The sequence below is a fragment of the Nannobrachium achirus genome, assembly GCF_963921795.1.
Source record: "Nannobrachium achirus genome assembly, chromosome: 12".
NCBI lineage: Eukaryota > Metazoa > Chordata > Actinopteri > Myctophiformes > Myctophidae > Nannobrachium > Nannobrachium achirus.
In genome coordinates this window covers 59,012,191-59,036,521 of record NC_137832.1, presented here as the reverse complement: position 1 = coordinate 59,036,521, position 24,331 = coordinate 59,012,191, and the positions used below count along the sequence as shown (strand labels likewise).

Sequence of the window (24,331 nt, the reverse complement as noted above, 5' to 3'; positions counted from 1 at the left end):
CACCATGCAGTTAGTTACTTTCCCCATAACCCACACTCTGCACATATTTTGCAGCACATATATTCGAACGGGTAAGGTCTAGTAGACATAGAAAGGTAGACGCCTCCTTTCGGCTCTGGTGCTTATGCATCGAGGGACCAAGGGAATCCGTGTGCATTGCTTCCACGTGGGTCACACATACGGGAAGTTGCTAGGCCAATCAGAGGCAGGTGGGGGAGGGTCTTTACGTACGCAGCCTGTAAGAACAGCTGAGCCGCGCGACATCGGAACTGGCTCTGTTGAATTGAATTGTAGTCCTTGGATAAGTCCCGGAAAAGTCGCGCTGTGATTGGCCAGTAGTCGCTTGACTGGCAGCGTTCCCTTGGTTTTTCCAGGATGTGCGAACTGCAATTGTTGCACGTCGCTCCAATGAACTGCAGAGGTGAACGAGGCATCTAGCTTTTTATATCTGTGCTGTGGTGTTGCAGACTCTGTAGCATCTGAAGGTTGTGGAAGAGATAGTCTGGCTGTAGTAAGACTAGCCAGTCGTTATCATCTTTCTTCTCTTCACAGGGGTCAGTGTACCAGAAGACCAATGCCATGTCAGAAATCAAAAGGACCAACAAAGACAATTTCTGGGCACAGACAGAGGTACGTCAATGTACTGGACATTTTCAATTTATGAAAAGTTTCAGATTAACCCATTTAGGCCTAGAATTACTGAATGCTTTAACCAGTGAAAAATAGCAGATATACAAGCTCACAGAGTGCCGCGCTGCGAGCTTGTAGATCTGCTATTTTTGAAAGTCTTGAAAATGTGTGCAAATCTTTGAATATATGTATTTTCAAAGCGAACGTTTGTAACTCAAATTTTGCCTCTGGGTGGTCCCTGGAACTAAATGTTTTGAGATGGGGGTCCGTGGCCAAATACATATCATTTTGGGGGTCAAAAGACACTTATAAAATCGGGTCAAAATTAAAATTTTCATGATTTTTCAAAAATAGCAGATCTACAAGCTCGCAGCACAGCACTCGGTGCCGCGCTGTGAGCTTGTATATCTGCTATTTTTCAATAGTTAAAGCATAAAATAATGATACACAATTGTGTGTACCCATTCTAAATGGGTTAAACACAGCGAGGAAGGGTATCTCAAACCACTTCCTCCTGAAATCTGTTAATTTTGTAATTGTAAAATAAGGAGTTACCAGCAAATGTGGCACAAGAGCTTGCAGTTTTGAACCATTCATTACATATACTGTAGTATCACAAAACATAGAACCATAGAACACACACTCCCTCTCTCTCTAAGAAAATCACAGGGACTGAAACGTTCTCATGCTAACAGCCATACCACAGTAGTAAACAGTAGGGATGCGGAGATATACCGATACGGATCGTAATCGCGATACAAACGTGCGCGACACGAGTGAATCGGTTCATTCAGGGTGGATCGGTACAATTGACGGCTGGAATCGTGATTGTATCGTATCGTGAGAGTGTGGATCGGTACACTCCACGGTTGGATCGGTTTTTGCATAATAGTATTTCATTCTATCCTGTGTTTCCGAGGCGCATTGAATACCCCATCAGCCCTCCCCCAAAAAGCACTTGTAGCGACTCTACAGACATGCGTCTTTTACAGCAGCACTGAGCTGCTCAGCGGAGCGCAGTGAACACCCGACCCGACCGAATGCAGACAGACAGCACTCGTGAGTCGTGAGCGGTGAGCCCACTGGTTAAACATGCAAGATTAGTACCACGTTTAGCTTTATAACATCCCTGTCCAATGTTCGCTGATGTGATCCGTTGTTGTGTCACTGGACTGGAGCACGCTGCGTGATATTATGATCCACATTCCACACCCGTTTGTTCTTGTCGAGTCTGCGACGGAATTGATTTAAACAAAGCAGAAGCTTCCACGCTTTAACTACACACACGTATGAACTACAACAACGATACTGGGCGTGCAACTAGCGATTAAAACAAAGTATTTGACACTGTTTCACAACTTGTTACTGTAGCTGCAGGCTGCTGCTGTTCCCTCTGCAAAGAGAGGCTCAGGCTGGAGCCTGATTTATACATGGCAGCTCGACGGTGTCGCGCACGCACCTAAATAGCAGACCTACAAGCTCACAACACAACGCGTTGTGACTCAAATATCTACGTTTTAAAACATTTTGACTAGAAATGGCAAAATCCTAGATTATATTCATACAATATAATAATAATACAGGTCAAGGATCCTTAACTGAGAAGAGATCAAGCAGGGACCCCCACTGTAGGCTATGTTAGACTACTGTAGGCTATTATATAAAACTGTTGCAGATTAAAACTTGTCAGAGACTTGTTTGACAGCACTATATCATCAGTGACATTAATACATTACTATGTTGTGTTTATTTGTTCACACATTATCTTTTCTATTAATATGATGGATTTATTTTATTCATTATAATCCATTAATTATTATCTCTTAAACCCTCAATAAGTGTTAATGTATTGGCTAATGTTCCCCTATAGGGTTGCTACTTGCTAGGGTTCAATTGGTTACTGTAACAACTAACTATTAATATTTGGCCGCCTCACATAACTCTGAGGACCCTAGGGGTCCCTGACCACCTGTTGAGGATGTAATGATATATAATAATGATATAATGATATAGTATTAATCAAACAATTCTACCAGCCAGGGAGTGTTCTCCCAGATTTCAATAAGTTGGATTGTTAGACAGAGCCTAGTACTACAGTGAAACAATAAATTGTTTGGAAATTAAATGTAATGCATTTTTAGTAATTTTTTTTTTGGGGGGGGGGGATTTACATGGGCTTTATATAAATCCTTTGCATTGTGTTGAATCGCACCGAATCGTGAATCGTATCGCATCGTAAGGACCAGGGGTGTATCGCAAAGTATCGTGAAACATATCGCATCGTATCGGGGTCAGGGGTGAATCGTGATGTATCGTATCGGCAAAATTTCAATGTATCGCAATTATATCGTATCGCTGGTAGTGTATCGTGATGCGTATCGTATCGCCTCAGTGGTCGAGATTCGCATCCCTAGTAAACAGCCAATCATAAAAGAAAGCACAAAATAAACAAATCATTGCAATGTATGTCCTCCTGTGACTTGGACGTTTTTGCCAAGCGCAACCGTTATGCTTTAAATGAACAGAAAATGTCAGAAACTTTCCTTGCATGTTTCATTTTTTTGGGAGTTTCCCTTCAAAATCTTGTAATATAATCTAACTGAGCCTTTTCCGAAATAGAAGTCTAGTAGTCACACACATCTAAAATGGTGCTGGGCTGAAACAACTTCAAGGGGTAAAAGTACATAAACGGTCAGACCTGACGAAGACCCCTGCAGCCCAAAGCATCGTTAAATCTTGCTCCTAATATAATACGGTACCATGTGAAAATGTGTGCAGTTTCTTCACTTTTTAACCCTTTTTGTGCCTATCCCGAACAAGTTCGGCTTTATTTCAATCCAATACAATGTTTTTCTTGTTATTCTACTTACCCTGAGCTGCTTGTAGAGATGTGGGTGGTCCTGGCTCGTCCTACGCTTTCCAACGAGTGATGCTAGATGGTCCGACGATTTATTCCATTGAAAATGGTTTAAAATAAAGTTTAGAGCCCCCCCAAAAAAACTCAATCTATACTGTCGGCGGTGCAACGTATTCCGGGGTGCCTATCCCGGACTAGTCCGGGATATTTAATAAAATGAATTAATTAATCGGAGGCCTCAACGAAGCCCCGGTCTAATTTTCCATCCATGGCCGGGGCCGCGACTCTGTTTACATCGGCCCGTAATCGGGCAACGCAGCCGCACCGTGCTGCCCACTCCAATACAAACTCACATCTTTAGAGACCTTTTTCTCTGAACTGTGTTCCCAGTGCAGCGACAAAGTTTTTTTGCGACTAAAATAGCTTCAGATCGGGCTTCTAAAAAATAAAGAAGCTAATAGCTAACTGTTAGCTAACTTCCTCCTCTCGTCATCCATAACAGTGGATGCAGTGAAATCACAAGCCACTACTGCCTCTGTAGATGGATGTTAGAGCGAAGGCCTATACAGAAATGTCTGGCACTCTAGCGGCACCTTGTGGCCCAGGCACAGTATGAGTTAACAGTAAATCAACCAATCGCCAGGGCTGTCACAATTATTACATAATCGTCTAATGGCAATTATTTGACATAATCGCGATTATTTTACATAATCGTCATAATCGTTTCCATGTTGAAAAATGATCATATATTAAAAATAAGTCAAAAATTGTGGAAATAGCAGATCTAAAAGCTCACAAAGCGTCGCGATGTGACTCGTTGTGGCGCGTTGTGAGCTTGTATATCGGCTATTTCCACTATCAATGTTCTTTTCTTTAACTATAACATTGTCAAATATGTCAGTAATTTCTTTGTATATTTAGGTTATGTGTCATATCGACCATGTGCAACTTAAAAGCCTAAAAGCCAAACAGAAATGTAATTGTCAACGACAAAAAACACAATTAAATCGTTAATCGCAATTATTTAAGTGACAATCAGCCATGTAAAATGTCATAATAGTGACAGCCCTACCAATCGCACTCGCCCTTTTTTTTCTTTTCTTTTTTTTTTTAGAAAGACGAGGAGAAGAGGCGTCAGGAGGACCGGAGTAAGGCGGACGAGGTCCGCCAACATCTTGAGAGAGAACGGAAGGATAACGATGCCAAGGAGTCGGTGCTGAGAGACAAAAGAGAAAAGGAGAGAGCCTCTCAAATTGATCAAGAGAAGTAGGTGTCCCACTGCTGACCTGCAGAGTGCAGCATGGCTTGTGTAGCAGTTCTCATTCAGCAAACCGTTCAGCCACTTAACCCATTCAGAACGGGTACACAGTATTGTGTATCATTATTTTATGCTTTAACTATTGAAAAATAGCAGATATACAAGCTCACAGCGCGGCACCGAGTGCCGCGCTGCGAGATCGTAGATCTGCTATTTTTGAAAGATCGTGAAAATTTGAATTTTGACCCAATTCTATGTGATTCTAAGTGTCTTTTGAATCCTTCCAAGATTTTTTGAAAAACCTATGTTTCTATGTCAGCAATCTGGCCAGCCATTGTCAAAGAAAGGGTCCTTTTCACTTAACTGGAGCTCAGTTAGTCTGTTCTTGAGAGACTACTATGTTCTCAAACCTTTTCATGTGAAGGACCCCCAAAATAATATTTATTTGGCCACGGACCCGCATCTCAAAATATCTAGTTCCAGGGACCACCCAGAAGCAAAATTTGAGTTACAAACGTTCGCTTTGGAAAATACATATATTCAAAGATTTGCACACATAGTCACGACTTTTTCAAAAATAGCAGATCTACAAGGTCGCAGCGCGGCACTCGGTGCTGCGCTGTGAGCTTGTATGTCTGGTATTTTTTAATAGTTAAAGCATTCAATAATTTTAGGCCTAAATGGGTTTTAAATAGCCATTTGTTTGACAGGAAGTTCCAGCAGCAACAGGAAGCTGAAAACAGAGACCAGGAGAAGAAACAATGGGTGAGTTGTCTGGTTGTGACTTGCAGTGTTGCCCCGCTGTCTTGTTTGTGTGTGTGTGTGTGTGTGTGTGTGTGTGTGTGTGTGTGTGTGTGTGTGTGTGTGTGTGTGTGTGTGTGTGTGTGTGTGTGTGTGTGTGTGTGTGTGTGTGTGTGTGTGTGTGTGTGTGTGTGTGTGTGTGTGTGTGTGTGTGTGTGTGTGTGTGTGTGTGAGAGAGTAGACGTTTGTTTCAGACTAGCCTCAGCCCTACTCGGCTACATCACTGGTTCCCATGTGTGGGTCGCGGCCTTTATTCTTTTGTTTCCTATATTTAAAATGTAATTATTATTATTTCAAAACATTGATTCCCAAAAAAGCTAAATCTTTCATGAATTAACAACAAATTCAATGATTTTTCAAAGTAATTTCATGAAAAAATAAAATGTTAAGAAATTCCATAAATTAAAAAAAACAAATGTTTAAGAAGTAGTGAAAATAGCCAATCTAGTGACTCATCCAGGGTGCATTCCTAAATCCATCCTGACTCTACTGTGGAATCCGAGCATAGGCTTATTTGTCATTTACAAATGGGAATTGTTTATCCAGACTCCAGAGTGCCATGGTGGCAAACTAACAGTATAGCCATGATAGAAAATATGATTTCTGACTTTTTTTTTGAGAGTTTGAGACGGCGGCGATGAGGAATATGTAAATAAACTGCTCCTTTAACATCATCAGGAGGTGCAGGAACAGGAGTTCCAGGCGGCCCAGAAGAGAGGAGTCAAGCGAGGTGAATCTGTGGAGAAGGCCAACGTGAGTCCCCCCTTCCTACCTCTGGACTGACTGCTTTATTTAGTTAAAGGCCAATCCTGGATGTGATCCTGGATCAATTAGTGCTACATTCACATACAGTCTTAAACACTGCAAATACAATTCATCACTTGTATCAAGAACGGAGTCAAGCACCTTAGAGCAGGGGTTTTCAAAGTGGGTGACGGGGCACCCTGGGGTGCCGTGACGGCAGTCCAGGGGTGCCGCGAGATAATTTGATAATATTTGGAATTTATGTGGACACTTGAAAAAATATTTAGTATCATTTTAAACTTGAAGTACAAAGTTATTTTCAGTCAGTTCTAACCAAAATGGCTATTATCTCAACGTTTTCCTCGCAAAATAATCACTAAAATATCGTCACTGTCGGGCAGAAACCTCGTATCTCCAAGTTTCAAATGTGTACGTCTTTTGGTAAAGCAAGCCGATCTACAAGCACACAACGCCTCGCTTCACTAGTTTAGTACATCTCATAGATGATAAATACAAAACGAACGATGTTGGACATACAAGGTTTCCACGCGACAAGGACAATATGCTATAAATATAAGGTGCTGGGAGTGAAGATTATAATGTAGGGGTGCCTCGGATTAAAAACATATTATGGGGTGCCCTGAGACAAAAAAAAAACGTTTGGGAACCCCTGCCTTAGAGAATACACACAACACAACACACACTGTCTATTCAGTTTCTCCCTGCTCTTCAGTCTACAGACATTACAGAGAAGAGAGAATGCATGGTTAGAACATTTTATGGTTATCAAAAGGTGCACAGCACATCCTTGTGAGGTGCCAGCCAACAGAATAAATAGCCACACACTCGTAGCTGCCGGTGCAATTTATTGTGGACAGACACCCGAGACCAAAATGACCTGCGTTTCGGACATGGAAATACCCAAAACGTTAAGGTTTGTGTCGGCAGCTACAATTTGCGGCTATGCTCTTTTATCATTTAGTGTTTATTCCGTCGGCTTTGTGAACATTATTGCTGGACTGGAGTCACAATCACTTTCTCCCGGTAATAAAAAGCATCACACACTAGGGATGGGACAATATGAAAATGTCATATCACGATTATTGTGACAAAAGAAATCGCAATTTACAATATTATCACGATAATCAAAATCCATAATCCTGGGGCGGAACATTTGCCAAAAAATAGCAGATCTACAAGCTCGCAACGCGTCACAACGTGACGCGTTGTGAGCTTGTAGATCGGCTATTTTTTGGCAAAGACATTTGATAGAGTGAAAAAAAAGATTGTTACCGATTATAGAAGGTTTAAATGGTACCGGATATACGGCTCGGCAAATAAAAGGTGAATTGATCCCAGTGCATGACGGAGGACGATATCACGATAAATTAAATCTCCACGATGCGATTATTGTGAGTGATTTTTATCACGATAAACGATAATATCGCGTATCGTCTAATCTCTTATCACACACCACTCATAGGCCACTGCTGTCCCGTGCTTATTTTTACCTCCAACTCCAACTGTTTGGTTTCAGGAGGCGGCCTCTCTCATCTCTCAGCGTTCCATGAACCCCAGAGAGATGTTCAAACAGAGGGAGCGGGGCATGACTCCTAGTGACTCAGAGGCCCCTGCTGCTGCCCCCGGCCCCGCAAGCCCAGGTAAGGGCCCCCGTGTACACACACTGCCCTCTCTGTGTAGCTGAGAGATGGCAAAACAGCTTTTCATTACCGCAAGGCTGTTCAAACCAAACGTTTAAGCTCTAGACTATAGGGATGGGACCATATAAAAAATGTCATATCACGATTATTGCGACGAAATAAATTGCGATTTACGATATTGCTGCGATGATAAAAATCCATTATCCTGGGGCGGAACATTTGCCCAAAAATAGCTGATCTACAAGCTCACAACGTGTTGCAACGCAACGCGTTGTGAGCTTGTAGATAAGGCTATTTTTTTGGCAAAGTAATTTGATAAGAGTGAAAAAAAGACTGTATCAAGTACGTATATTATACGTACCTTTTACCAATTATAGAGGGTTTAAGTGGTACCGGATATGCTGCTCGGAAAATAAAAGGTGAATTGACATGACGGAGGACGATATCACGATAAATTATCGCCTATTTTATTTATTTATGTTTTAAGAAAAAATGGAAAAAATATGGGATTTCTTTCTATAAGATTTCCAGATTTTTTTTTCCCTTCAGATTTTTTGGTGTTTGGGTCTACTCTAAACCCCCAGCGCTCAGGTATGGGGAGGGTGTGTGGCCTGTCAAGCGCTCGTCCCAGGCCAGCCATGTCGGAACACGCTAGAGGAGATTGTTGTCTCTTTAACGCTGCCCTTTTGCAGAGCTTCAACTTTTCCATCAGACTGTCTAGCTGTCTCATAGTCATCGTTGACTCTTAACTCATCCAAACCTCAAGCCATTCATTGTATGTCTCTTCTGCTTCTCTGGACAACCTCTCTGCAAATCTTCTCTGTTTTTTGTTCTGTTTTTTCTTTTTCTTTCTTACCTCTCCTGTCCTGTTCATCACCTGTGTGTGCGTTTGGGGGCGGGTCTCAGGGCGCCTGCAAAGCCCCTTTTTCTCTTCTAAGCAAGCATGTGAGTCTGAGCCAGCCAGATCACCTGTGCGCCAAGCCTCTCCTGTGCCCGCAGGCTCCGTCTCTCCTGTTCCTGCCACAGGTGTGAGCCCACACACACACACACACACACACACACACACACACACACACGTACACGCGCCGGCCACGTTTACACGGCAACGATCAGAACAGAAAACGACAACGCGCCGCTGCATTATCATGTTTTATTTTGCGTTTGCACGGAGACGCAACAGTGATTGAAAACGCTGTAGTGTGCGTGCCAGGTGACTAGATGGCGGTGTGACGCGCTGCCAGATAGACCAGTCATGCATGTGTAGAACCACCTGTGTACTTTTTGGCCGTTTTCTCTATTTCACTATTTTGGCCGATTCTAAAAACGCCTTGTAAGCCTGACCTAAGTTGTCTGTGTTCTGTCCATAATGGGCTAGAGAACGTAGTCGTCTAAACAGGGCCTCACACTCATACACACACACACACACACACACACACACACACACACACACACACACACACACACAGTATATACACACAGTGCATGTAAATACATATCATGCACAAATAATACATACGTACATACACGTACAATACAGATACGTGTGCATAAATACATGTACATGCCAAGAAGGCACACATGCATATTATTTATGCATATACGTGCGTGAATAAATACACTACATGCACGTCCTGCATAAAGAATACATCGTTTTTAAACAGATTTTGGAGGCTGGCTCGTGCACACACATTTTTTTTATAATCATCAAAATCTGCTTCATTTGATTTCTCTGTAGTTTCTGCATAACGTCATCCTCATTTTTTAAGCATCAGACTTCATCCGCCCTGTCCGTGTTCTGTCCATTCTGCGCAAACTAAATTTGTGTCCGCCGGCTTCCAGAAAAGTCTCATCTGCACCGACATGAAAAAAGGTCCCAGCCAGGAAAGAATGTCCCTGTGTTTGTGTATTCCGTGAAGTTCATCATGCATGTGTTGGTTGTGTGTATGTTGTTGTGCGTCTGTGTTTTGTGTTGCGGTGATAAGAGCCTGATGTGGATGATGAGCTGACCGGGTGTGAGTATGATGATGAACAGGAAATTCAGGAACCCATTCCCCAAGAACCCATTCCCCAAGAACCCATTCCCATTCCCCAAGAGCCGCCTCAAGGTGGGAGCCATTTCACTCAAACACACACACACACACACACACACACACACACACACACACACACACGCTGCGACTGCAACCATAGTTTATTTTCTTAGCTATTATTCTGTCGGCTACTTTTACGATTAATCGAACGATCGAGAAGCAGGTATTTTATTTTCATATATCGAATAGGCCTTTTTAAATAGTTTGCTAAAGTCACTATCTAATTGTACAACAATTTCACGCAAGAAAGGTGAAAAATAGAACACGTTGTGATACGTACGTTGAAAGATCTGCTGTTTGCACCATTTGTAAAGAAAAATGCCAAATTGAATTATTTAAGTCTAAATTATTTCTTTTAAATAATCGATTTAAATCAATCCCTTTGTTTAATTGTTGCACCCTTAAAGGCCCACTTCACTTGTTTGGGACACATTCAACACAATCCTGAGTTATTTTTTGTAACTCAGGATTGTGTTGATCGTGTCCCAAACAACAATAAAATAAGATCTAGTTGTCCCAGAGGTGAAGTGGGCCTTTTTAAACACACACCAGTCTCTGTCTGTACACACACTATACATACACATCAGATCTCCCATCAGTGGATGATGGATCCATCCGCCTCTTTATTTTCTCCATGACCATACTTGCCTTCTCTCTCAACCCAGATCGTCTGCTTTCAGGATCAGCTGCTGCCACCTGCTGGTAGAATAAGACCATGCTAGTTTAAAATAATTGACCATCAATGTCTTGTCATGTGTCAGTTGTTTCAGAGGAGCCACCAGCGAAATATTCACCGGTCCCAGAGGCGCCCGTCAATGAACATTACGAAGAGCCCCCTCAGGTGATTACCTCGCTACTTAATACACAGTTTGACATCATTTAACGATGGGTTTGCAGTAAATGCAAAGGCTGTTTTTTCTTTTCAACGCCTGTTGTTTGTGTGGTAACCTTCCTTACCTCTTCCCCCAGATGGAGGAGAATAACACCGATGACGTGCCTGCAGATAGAGGCATCTGTGCCAGAGCCCTGTATGACTACCAGGCTGGTATGTCTTCTGTTCAATCACTGCTGTTTTGAAAATCAATGTTTGACACACTGCAAAGGGACAGATGATGCTAACCACTTCAGCCCTATATACTTAGTGGTGACAATGAATATAGCCAACCTACAAGCTGAGCTCAGTGATTGTGGAATCCCATTTACTAACGTTTCGATGGGTACACTTGTGGGCTGCGCTGCGTACAATTTCAGAGCATGTTATGATCAATTAATCGATTGTGTTACAGCATGGATCAGTGAAATGAACACAATAAACTTGAAGCTTCTATTAAGCGGTATCACAATGAAAATTACATTTTCACGGTTTAAAAAAAATACTTGTGATTTATTTTTTACATGATTTCAAAAATGTATATTCATGTAATAAACTTAAAATAGTTTACTGATGATGACGACTATAGCGCTTATCAAATATGAAAGAGGGGGCAGAGTGATATTGCGGAGAAATTCATTCCTTTCTCATTTTGTGTCTTTTCAGCTGACGACACCGAGATCTCATTCGATCCCGACGACATCATAACTGGCATCGAAATGATCGACGAGGGTTGGTGGCGAGGCTATGGCCCAGGCGGCCATTTTGGAATGTTCCCAGCCAACTATGTAGAGCTTGTCTGAAAGCTCAGTTCAGTGCACTCACTATACCAGCGCACTGGCAGCCCAGGCCTAGAGAGGACCGTACAACACACAGCCAAACCAGACCTTGCCACCCTCGTTAGGGCTGTCACAATTATTACATAATCGTCTAATCGCAATTATTTGACACATTCACAATTATTTTGTCATAATCGTTTACATGTTGAAAAACTTTCATATTTTCAAACATTTTCAAAAATAGTGAAAATAGCAGATCTACGAGCTCACAACGACGCGTCACAATGCGACGCGTTGTGAGCTTGTAGATCGGCTATTTCCACTATCAATGTTCTTTTTTTTAAGTATAAAGTTGTCAAATATGTCTTTGTATATTTAGGTTATGTGTCATATTTGCCATGTGCAACTTCAAAGCCTACAAGCCAAACAGGAATGTAATTTGTCAACGACAAAAACACAATTAAATCGTTAATCGCAATTATTTGAGTGACAATTAATCGTCATGTAAAACGTCATAATCGTGACAGCCCTAACCGTCGTGAGCCCGGTCGAAGCCTCCATATCATGGACCAATGAGTGAATGATTGGTAATCATGGGCCAGATAGATTATAAGAAAAACAAAACAAGAAAGCTATTAGCATTGTTGTTGATGATGTTGTAAACCTTTTGATTGGATAGTTTAGGGATTTGTGAAAGACCAAATAGGCTGGCCTACACCCACCCCTCTCACACACACCTATCCCTAAAGAATACCTTTATCTATAAATGTGATGCAGTAAAATGTCAGCCTTTTTGTTATTAATGGTATGATCATAGATTCCATTGTGAGCATTGATGGCACTTCACATTCCTTAAATGAGTGAATTCCGTTTGATTTCAGGTATATCGTTATTCTTATTTGTAGTTGTTGCTCCTGTACATTTCAGGAAAAGAAAAAAAATCAACACACAATGGTACCGGCTACTGTTTGATCTTTGCCTTGTTTTGCCTTTTATTTCCAAGAAGACTGATTCTTTTCCCCTTTTTTTGTTTTTGTACTATTTTTGTGAAAATAATTTTGTGAGATTTATTTTTGTTTGAACTAAAATCCTGTGTGAATTTTTCAAACAAATAGTTTAGTATTGGAATCGAATATTTAAAAAGCAGTTGCATTTGCCGTGCTGTGGGTGGCAGACTTCAGTGCTTCATGGGTGAAATGAGCTTTTCGTTGTACAGCCGTTGTTTCCATAAACACCCATATCACCTCCTTTCTCACGGTTGCACCAAAGTTTAAAACCCATTTAGGCCTAGAATTATTGACTGCTTTAACTATTGAAAAATGGCAGATATGCAAGATCTGCTATTTTTGAAAAATTGTGAAAATTTGAATTTTGACCCCATTCTATAAGTGTCTTTTGAATCCTTCTAAGGTTTTTTGAAAAACCCTATGTTTCTATGTCAGCAATCTGGCCAGCCATCGTCAAAGAAAAGGTCAGTTAGTCAGGAGCTCAGTTAGTCTGTTCTTGAGAGACTACTATGTCAGTGGTTCTCAAACCTTTTCATGTGAAGGACCCCCAAACTGATATTTATTTGACCACGGACCCCCATCTCAAAATATTTAGTTCCAGGGACCACCCAGAAGCAAAATTTGAGTTACAAACGTTTGCTTTGAAAATACATATATTCAAAGATTTGCCCACATTTTCATGACTTTTTCAAAAATAGCAGATCTACAAGCTCGCAGCACGGCACTCGGTGCCGCGCTGTGAGCTTGTATATCTGCTATTTTTCACTGGTTAAAGCATTCACTAATTCTAGGCCTAAATGGGTTCATTCTACCTATTGAGGGCGGATTCCTCCAATGATTTTCAATGGGAAAGGAGCACTTTGTTGCCATTTATATGCGGATTTCTGCAAAAAAAAGACGCTCTGTTCCCATTGAAAGGCGTTGGCAGAATCCACTGTGCCCTCCGTGTGAAAATATTTCAACTTTTCAGGGACTGGTTGGAAAAGCGTAATACTTAAAGCATAATTCTGCTCTTAACCTGTTTCCTTGTTCTTGACAGGCCATGTTTGCCATTGGCCATGAATGAAGAGGTTACAAAGAGCACTAATCCAATATGGGAACGTTGCAAACAGGCAGGGTGGGTCTAATTGAATGGGGGCAATATCCTCTGAGAGACTCATCTAACCGTTAATCTGTCTATAATATTCGATAAATAATTTGGAAACAATCATGCAAATTCAGTGTTTTAATCCAAACCTATATCTAAATCATTGTCATCTGAAGCATTGTGCTCCTGTGATGAATGGAAATGAATTGTGAATAAAAAAGGGCATGTACTTATATTATTCCGTTTTTTGTTTTTCCAGAGTATATTGTAATGCAGAGACATTCTTCATTATAAAAATAATAAAAAGTTTGTTTTGTGACGTCTTTCTCAGGGCTTTATGCATAGCATTTGTTGCATGTTAAGAGAAGTATGTGAATTTGCACAATTCTTGTACGAAACCAGGCGATTTGAGGGACTTTCAAAGAATCAACTGTAACTTAGATTGTACAATAACTTGATAAATATTTGCTCTCAAGATTCGTTTACTGGAATTGGACCATGAAGGCACACGACAGGGGATTTCACCTCCTTTTCACAGGTTTCACTTTCACACAGACGTTTTTACTTTTCCCACATCCATCAAGAGTCGAGACAAACTACAGTATTTCAAATAAAGTGCTGACTGAGTGCCCAAAGAGTATTGTTCCAATTATACTTGTACTTTTTATACTACTTTTGTACTTTAGAACATAAAAAGCAATAAATGATTAAGGTAAGAGTATAAACTAACATTTTGGTAGGGAAAAGCCAGCTGAATCTGAAACTTTGATTACAGTGATCAAGGAACTTATTAGAAGTTCACTTCATTGTAGTTTAGCTCAGTAATTCTCAAAGTGAATTCCAGGGACTGTGGGTTCCTTTAGGGGAGTCGAAATTGACTCATACAAGTCTAATTCTGACAGTGTACAAGTGGAACCCGTTGGGGTCCATTTGGTTTAATTTGTACACTGTCAGAGTTACGGGGAGACCTTGGAATTTGACCTTGAAAAAAACTGTGTTCCATTGGGTTCTTCTGACTTATTTTAGTGTTATTTTGATATTTTGGAGGGCTTTTTTTTAGTCACAGTGAAGTGGGGAGAGAGGAAACAGAGAAATAGTAGGGGAGTGACATGCAGCAAATGATCCGGCTGGCAAGTAATCAAACCAACCAGGTTGTAACTGTCAGGCATTGGTACCACTCAGCTTTCAGGTTTCCCCATTGTTCTGACTGTAGAACAAACTCTGTTATTAAAGCTGCATAACTAAAACTGTACTTGTAAGTACAATAGATGTTGAATTAGTTTGACTGCTTAGGTTTCACAATTCTGCATTTCTCTTTAATGTTACTGCCATCAGACTTTTAAATGCAAAGTGAGAAATGTGCAATAACTCTTTGCACTTTATTGGACTGATTATTATTGCCATGTGTTTGTTTATTAAGTACTTTTACTGTAGGTCTTATTTCATATGCCTTCATTATCATGTTTTTATTGTATTGGAGCTTCCGAGCGTAAGATTTTCACATGTATGTACCCAGTGCATCTAAGTGACAAATAAAGTGAATCTGAATCTGTATAGGCTATATGAAAGGAACAGATATTTTCCTAGGACACTGACTCAAACCTGAAGACATGCTGATTGGAATCACAGCCGTTGTAAAACTTGTGCTGTCCTGATCTCATAACCCATATGCTCTATGTCTGTATCAGTGAAAGGTTCAAATGAATATGCAGGGGATTTTCTCAGACGTTTTTCTTTTTTCTTCTTTTTTTTCACAGCCACTGGAGCACACCGTTCTGACCTCATGCTGCTGTTACAGAATGTGAGAGACGCAGTAGTGGAAAGTAACTATGTTCATTTACTAGTAGACCTTATACTTACAGTTTTGAGGTATTTTCTTTACTTTACTGGAGTATTTCCATTATTTTTACTCCTACACCACTACATCTCAGAGGCAAATATCGTACTCTGTTAACACTTTAGTTATAGTTACTTTGTAGATGGAATAATGATTATTATTACAAAACATACACCAGCCACTTCAGCCCTATATACATTTTTGGCCATTTGAAAATAGCTGATCTACAAGCTCACAGTGCACCGTGATGCGAAGCATTTTGAGCTTGTAGATCTGCTTGTGAAATGGAACATTCTGTGTAATGAGTACTTTTACTTTTGGTACTTTCTGTTGCCTACATTATGATGCACTCTTACTCAAGTCAATTTTGAATTACAGACTTTTACTTGTAACAGAGTATTATTGCAGTATATTGATACTTTTACTTAGTAAAACATGCAAGTACGTTTACCTGCACTGGTTACAGTATGTGAGAGACATCTCATAAGAACTCTTACCCACAGTGTAGGAAGCACTTCTTAGAGTGATCGTATTGTGAAATGAAAGTAGTGCAAGTGAAATTTCCAATAGCTTTGTAATTTGATGTGACATAAAAATGTCATTAAAGGTACATGCAATTCAATGGAAATCTCATTTTGTATTCATCTGAGGGAAGCTGTGATTTCAATGTTGAGCTGTCTTTTATTTATTTTTTTATTGTTTGTAAACTTGGCTACTTTTCATTGAATACTTGCAGTATAGGCAGCCTATCAGGACATTTTATTGCAAGCAGGCCTGGAATTTCATCATTTTAGGGGCAAGGCCACTTGGCCTTTGGTGTTGTCCAATTTTTGGGGCACAAAGGCCAAATGCCAGGGCAGGAAGGCCATCAAATAAAACACGATTTTAGTCCATTGAAAGAATTTGTTGAATATAAGGGTTAGGGGATGATAACCTAATCTGCAGTGAAATAGATTGTATTTACAATCTGATCCATGCTCACCAGTCACTGGATTGGTTTAAAGATGGGGACTCTGGGGAGTTAAGACTTCAGAATCTCAACAAAAAAACACTGGTATCTACATGACAAGAAAGAGACACTGGTGTCTACGGTCTACATATTGACAAGAAAGAGACAGAAGAGATAGTGGCACAGTCAGCTGGGGGCATTAAGGCCACTGTGGCCTCAGGACATTGGTTTGAGGGACACAAGTCCAAAACTGAGGGGCAACGGCGGCCATGGCCTCCATGAAATTCCTGCCCTGATTGAAACAGTATAAATTGTTTCAATTCAATAATATAGGATCTGTAGGGTTGAATATAAACAGTGAGGGCGAGATCCGTTGCTGTGGGATCTCGCCCTTTCTCAATATAAACAAAGTATAAGTATTAAGTAAGTCACACTGAATCACTCACACAATAAAGCTTGTTCTGGGTTTCTCAAGCAGAAAAAAAAAAATCCCTCTGACACCAGGACTAATGAATATGAATAATATTTGACATTTAAATGTTGATCAAATTGAAATGTCACACTCTATCCGCAACAGGTGGAAAAATAGGGCATCCCCATTTCAGTGAGATCAAGAACAACAAGTCAAGCTAACTTGGATCAAGTGTTGAGCGCTGCACGAATTAGACTTAACATTGTAAACAACAAAGTTCAACAGTGTTGCATTAGATTACAGTTTTTTACCATTTTAGTGCAGGATCTTATGTTAAAGTAGGGCCATACTGTAGCTAAAATGTTTTTTTTTTAGACGTCCAGTAAGAATCTGCAAGAGAGATGTGAAAGTGAGATTAGAAGAGGGATGGCACAATACTGATACAGAGGCAAATTCTAACCCACATTGCTAAGATTCAAAGACTGAACGACTTTATTTGTCACGCACTCATACTTGTATGAGCAGTGAAACGTTATTGTGGCAGACTCTATCTGCACCAACATACTGTACTGCACGGGTCTTCAGAGTTACTACAGGGGGTCCTCCAAATCTTTGTGTGATAGAAACCTTTTTTTCTCCTTTGTTATATTAACCACATGAACCCTAACATCCATATTCTGAGAACTTTAGCCAAAGAGGTAGGTGCAGAGGGGAAAAAGAGCAGACAAAGTACAGAGTGAAAGGTCAACTTTATTAAGTGTTGACGGTTCAAGTGGTTAAATATATGAAAACACAAATTGCCATGAATCCAACATACACTGATGATTTTGCTGTCAAACGATGGAACTATATGATGAAACTATGAATCTACGAAAAGGTTGTGGGGGTCCCTGCTTCATCTCTCTCTCAGCTAAGGGGTCCTTGGCCTGAAAACGTTGAAGACCCCTGCTGTACTGCATAAAGATAGTACTAAATGTTCAAAGTACAGATCTTTGGCACTACTACTAGAAATTAAATTAAATTAAATTAGTTAGACATTATAGTAAGTAATAATGTTTTAAAAAACAAATAAATATGATTGAGTGTCCACAGACTAGTGTGTAGTCCTAATTAAGAATTGCATCTTCTCTATACTATAGTAGGACCGACGATATAAAAGAGCATGATAAGGATCATCCTTAAAGTTTTTGTGGAGTGCAAGTCTTTTTCTGACCCTCTTTGAGACCACTGCAGTCAACCCTGAACAAAGGACAAAGAAGGACGCAGTTTAACAGTTTACCCTGTACTAGTTCCTATATTCTAAAACAGGGGTAGGCAACCTTATGCACTGGGGAGGGTGTGCACTGGCACACTGGCAGAAGTGTAAGAGAGAGGATTATTATTTTAAAATCAAATATTGTTTTAAATGTGATTTTAAATTAAGTCACCTAATTTGCTGCAAATTACATCCTGCATATAATTCTTCATTCATTAAAATTCTGGGGAGATATGTGTGAGTCTAATGATCCTTTTAACAATATCCTGACAATCAAAATATGTCTGAATTTTTTATGGCACATCCTTAAAATTTATGTTGACAATGACATGGCACACTGACCATAATAGAAAATAAAAATAATTGCACTTCATTTCAAAAAGGTTGCTGACCCCTCTTCTAAAATATGGCTTACTGATCAACAAAATAGCATACATTCAAGAAATGTAGAAAGTGATTTGTTGATCAGCGTTTGCAGGGTCGTAATTACTATTCTATTATGTAAGGAAAGGAAAGGTTTTAGGAACAGTGACAGCTTTCACAACCAGGCCGTCAGGCTGCTGAACAAACAGGCCTGAACAGGTGATGTACCATGTTACCATGTTACCATGTTACCATGTTACCATGTTACCATGTCAGTCTTGACGACATATAGGCCATCACATTAGCACCGTCGCTTTATGACTGTGTATCATACACTCTTTTGTACTCTCATCACTGTCACTTTGTAATACAAACAGTACAAAGTTTGTACTGTATGACTAGGAATAGCTATGACTATGAATATACATCACTGTGATGTCAGGGGAACCACACTAACGGAATCCCTTTTATGCCCTATATATGGAGATCCCTGATGTCGTCAATATTAAGCCCATATCTAACAGGACTTCATTTGGGAATGCCCATATATGGAGGAAGACATATCTGTGTGGCAGACAGGAATCTCCATGTATGGGCATAAAAGGGATTGTATGTATGATGTCAGATGTCATAGACGTCATAGGACTTTCACATAACGAATAACTGATTAAGCATGTTTGGGGTCTCACAGCATATCTCCATATACAGTACATGGATCTCCATTTATGGGTACCAGGGGTCTCCATATATGGGTAACTGTTCCGATATACAGTACATCACTGGCCAGATGGCCAAGACATGGCGTGACCTCGCCCTTTAGTGCGAGATCGCTTGGTAGGCGTCTTACTGGTATATAATACTGAATAAAAAATATATATATAATCAGAGCACAATAGTATTATTATGCTTGTTTGACTACTCACAGGCTTAAAGAAAATCATACCTTTTTATATGTTTGTTTGTAAGAAGAGATCCTCCACAGGACCAAATGAAAAATGTGAGACTTCAGTGCATGAGGACAAAGAAAACTCAATCTCCCAGACCCACCCTCTGCTATTTGTCAACCAATGAAAGTGTCCTGTGGAGACACCTTCCTATTCTGTGGTTAAAAGTTGAAAAGGGTGGCGCATGAGCTACTCGAAGAACACACTGTCGACTCAGCACTTGTAAGCAACACATCCTCTTGAAATGGGTGAGAATCTTTATTGATTTAGTTGTAAATGTTAATATTTTGCATAGATTTCTTTTTTTTTTTCAATAATAGCAAACACTCTGCTGATTGTCATATAGCCAGCATAATTGCTATTCATTTAGTAATAATCATCATCATCATAAACATTTAATCATGAAGTGCAAATATTAGCTACAACTAATCTTTTTTTTTTTATCTTTTCAAGGCATTTTCAGAAATTCATTCACTAACACTAACACAATCTATTAAGAATTAGAAGTTTATAAGATTAATAACTTGTATTGATCCTGGGAGGGCAATTGATTGAGGTATCATAACAGTAACATCAGTGAGAATGGAGGTGAGAGTAAATAATAATATGAGAGCCAAACCAATGTAAATAAGAATAAATAATTGAATAATCTTCTAAAATACAACAAAAATAATAGTCAATATTCGTTTCAATCTGATATTAGCGTAACAGAAGTTGGAACCTGTGAAATGGAGAAGTTAACAGATATTGAGAGCAGAAATGAAGGTGCAAGCCACAGCACAGGAAATAAGTGATATCAAAAGAGAAGAATATTTGTTTTGCAGACAATTATATCACAGCTGTGGCCGGCGACCACTAGTTTATTGTTTCATTTGAGCGTTATGGTGTAATGCTGCTACTGATTGTAGAAAAAATAAATAGATAGTAGATTAAAATTGTATTGTAGAGTTTATCATATTCATATTATTATACAGGTTACCACACAAGAGTGGTTTTGGCTCACAAGCAGGAAGTGGTTAGGTAAACTGTGGTTTTCTGTCGAATTTCACTGAGTGTAGAGGTGACAGGAATGTTCGGCAAAATGTATGAATTATCAGAAAAATGAGTTTGATACTCACTTCTGTTCATTAATGTTTGAGCTTTACAAAGAAAGCAGTGAAGTCAACATAGAGGTTATTCAGAACAGAAATGGTTCAACAACAAAACATTGTTTGAACCCATAATTATGAACCTGCCTATTTTGAGACTCATGATAAATGTGTCATGTTATTCCTGTCTTGTCTTGTGTTTTGGGTCACATGTTTGAACGAGAAGAGGACCAGAGTGAGAGGTCACAGCAAGGAGCTACCAGTGATGATGAGAGAATGAATATAAGCCAGGTATATAGTAAGACCTTTTACTAATATAATGTCATTCAGTCTTCTGACAGGAATTTAACAGGCCACATAGCCATAACAGCAAGTTACAGTTACTACCAACTTAATATCTTGGGTGTGTTGAACTTAAATTGCACATGTGTTTCCCCTTTTCACTGAATGTCAGATTGTGGTGAATTCGGAGCGCTGGCACAATGGTGGCTACTTTTAAAATGAGGAATAAAGAATTAGTGATCTCTGTGAACTGCAAAAGACATGAATCACATACTGTACAGTACACGAGTGTGCACGCGCATGCACGGCTGCACGCACACGCGCACACACGCACACACACACACACACACACACACACACACACACACACACACACGCACACACACGCGCACACACACACACACACACACACACACACACAAACACCCCTTTATACCCTCTATACTGATAAAGGACCTAAGTTGCACTGTCCTTGCTACACTAAATCTCTTAGCCAAAAATAGCCAATCTACAAGCCGATCTACAAGCCGATCTTACAACGCATCACGTTGTGAAAGTGTACTGTAAGCTTGTAGATCTGCTATATCTGGCTTATGTCCCCCCCCAGAATAGGAATGCTGGAGTTCAAGAGGTTAAACGTCAAGTATATATATATAGTTTTCCTCATGACATACCGTATCTCGTACCGTATGTATTTTTCGTACCGTAATCTGACATAAATGAAATTCAGGGGTGCTGTGGATGAAAACAAGTTACCGTACTTACAGGGGTGACCCGAGCCAAAAGAGTTTGGGAACCACTGCTCTGTCTAGCACATAACGCTATTTCTCATTGCCTGGATCACACATATAGAAACTGCAGGATCTTCTCACAGGCGCAGTTCTGGTAATCAGAATATGAGAAATTACAAAGTAAGCTCATCGAATTTCCAGAGCAGTGAGATGGAAAATCAAAACCACACTTTCTGTGGTGACCTGCTGATTGCATCGACCCAACATGCCACCAACAGTCATTGTGAGAGTTGTATATTATGAACATGCTGTCATCAACACGACCCACGCAAAGAAAAAAGAAAAAAAAAGATCATTTGTGGTGGAAATTAACTGAATTTCTCACAGTGATATTCATTCTTCCATCAAGAGTGTGATAAAGAGTTGGGGCTAACAGACTGCAGATACTTCCTGTGGGAAACCACTGTCACACCAAGCTGTTGTGTTGTGTTGCCCAGATATTGAACAAACCAAACGTTTACAAAATTGGTGCTAAATAATAGCACAAAAGGTTGTTATTTGGCTCGTAATCATTGGGGAACCTCTTTTGACATAACACCCACATTATATAGCACCTTTGTCATAATGATGCTGTACTGTACTATTAGAGACACACTCTAATATTGTAAAACTGTGTAGTAATGTATACACGTAGTGTAGTGTACATATACCTCTGGGAGTCTACATTATACAAAATGGATTTTAAGAAGGTGAGAAAAGGTAAAGAATCTGGGCCTGATGACAGCAGCATTATAAGGTAACAGTGCAAAGAAGGAGACTAGACGGTGTGTGTGATGTCTGGGAACACGGAGCAGCTGTATAGTGCTGTGAGTCAGCCAGGACCAGCTCGGTTAGAGGCCAACACCTTCACTATTACTCACCCCAGACTCGAGAGGCCCACTTCTCGGAACCAAGCAACCACAGAGAGGAACTTGATTCAATATGAAACTATGTTTAGGAGACATGTCATACAAATTCGGCGTGACAAGAAACACACAGCAGTGAGTTCTCTAAATGTGTCAGTTCAAACAGATATTGACATTCGGGTGTTGTTTGATATCCTGCATCTTTCAAAATGAATACCCCCCCCCCCCCCCCGGCGTCAATAATGTACAAAATGAACAACAAATCACTTACACAGGCATGTCTGTAATAAGCAAATCTACTATTCTGGATGTCCAGATTCTGGATTATGTCCATATTCATACCGAACAAACATGTTAGAAATGCCAAGTTATCGCTTTCATTTCCCTGATATTTCTATGTGGGCCTATATAATGAGTTGATGCAATATGTCATTTACAATGGAGTGATATTTTCCTTTGACTTATACAGTAGTATAGGCCTCGTTGCAGTGGCGCCAGTTCAGCAAAAGCTAAGGTATGGTACAAGACACCAGTCATGTTGCCATACCTTAGCAACAGGCATGATGACATTATTTTAAGAAGTACATTACATTTTTTCCCCCTGTTGCCAAGGTATGGCAGCTGCCATACCTTGCCATACCCAATTGACACCTCTGCCTGGTTGGAAATACAAAAGGAAATGTGTGATATTATATTATTGCACCAGTAGCTTCATGCAGGGCACTTCTCCTCTTAATCACTTTGAAACTGATTTCTGCTTACCTACACGGTTTCATTTCTCATTTCTTGCAAACCACAAAGGGTGTCTTTTGTCGTACTTGAAATTCCAAATAGGACATCTACAGAGAAACTATTATGCACTTCAGAGGAATGCATTTGCTGACCAATTGATTTTATAAAACGAAAGCAAATATTTTGTTTTCCAAATATGGTTAATGAATCTGATATCCTTTGAAGGTTTGACATTGCAGTGCAGGGATCCACTGAATATATATATATATATATATATATATATATATATATATATATATATATATATATTCCCCCAATAATATAAATGGTAAATGGTGCATTTATATAGCGCCTTTATCCAAAGCGCTTTACATAGATTGTGCATTACATTCACCCATTCACGCACACATTCATACACCGGTGGCGGAGGAAACCATGCAAGGCACCAACCTGCTCACCGGGAGCAATGTGGGGTTCAGAGTCTTGCCCAAGGACCCTTCGACATTAGCTCAGGGGGAGCCCGGATTCAAACTGGGAACCCTTCGGGAACCCTTCGTGCTCTAATAACGGTTTCTCTACCCCTGAGCTATGCCGCCTCTAACCTATTGTTTTTCAATGTGACATCTTTTGTATCAGGGACTGTTGCTGTACATCTAGACTGAAAACCCTCCTGTGCTCTAGCGACAGACAGGATGCATAGTGGTTATCTATTGAAAGTCGTGGTAAAAAAGCCCTTTGTACTTTTACTTTTAGTAAATTATGAGTTCCGGACTTTTACTTGTAACAGAGTATCTACATTGCAGTATTGATGCTTTTACTTAAGTAAAAACCACTGACTGTTCCACTGAAGTGTAGTTAGACATCTTGATTTCACATTGTGCCTACACAGTATCTTCAGTCTCTTTGCTCTGTGAGTCTTTCATATTTTTTTCTTTGCAGTCTTCATGAACATATGTGTATTGTCTCTGACCTATAGGCTTCTTCCATGATTGAACTTCACGATGACACGCCTGGTGAATGTGAGGCGAAAGCGAGGCCCAGCCCAATG

The 24,331-nt window shown here is 40.1% G+C and overlaps 1 protein-coding gene across 4 annotated transcripts in view; it reads left to right on the top strand.

Moving 5' to 3' along the window:
* Positions 1 to 24,331, top strand: part of dbnlb (drebrin-like b) — a 199,397-nt gene that overhangs the window by 8,129 nt on the left and 166,937 nt on the right. For 2 of the 4 annotated variants that reach the window (XR_013962616.1, XR_013962617.1), the window contains exons 6-15: positions 553 to 630; positions 4,602 to 4,753; positions 5,456 to 5,510; positions 6,225 to 6,299; positions 7,828 to 7,951; positions 8,858 to 8,977; positions 9,934 to 10,056; positions 10,803 to 10,882; positions 11,011 to 11,086; positions 11,579 to 13,162. Coding sequence is in view for 2 of the 4 variants with exons in the window: in XM_080739683.1 (XP_080595809.1) it covers positions 553 to 630; positions 4,602 to 4,753; positions 5,456 to 5,510; positions 6,225 to 6,299; positions 7,828 to 7,951; positions 8,858 to 8,977; positions 9,934 to 10,056; positions 10,803 to 10,882; positions 11,011 to 11,086; positions 11,579 to 11,715 (1,020 nt within the window). In the remaining 2 variants the exon portion in view is untranslated. Of the gene's footprint in view, positions 1 to 552; positions 631 to 4,601; positions 4,754 to 5,455; positions 5,511 to 6,224; positions 6,300 to 7,827; positions 7,952 to 8,857; positions 8,978 to 9,933; positions 10,057 to 10,802; positions 10,883 to 11,010; positions 11,087 to 11,578; positions 14,095 to 24,331 lie in introns of those variants that run through there. The other 2 variants (XM_080739683.1, XM_080739684.1) reach the window with 2 other exon arrangements.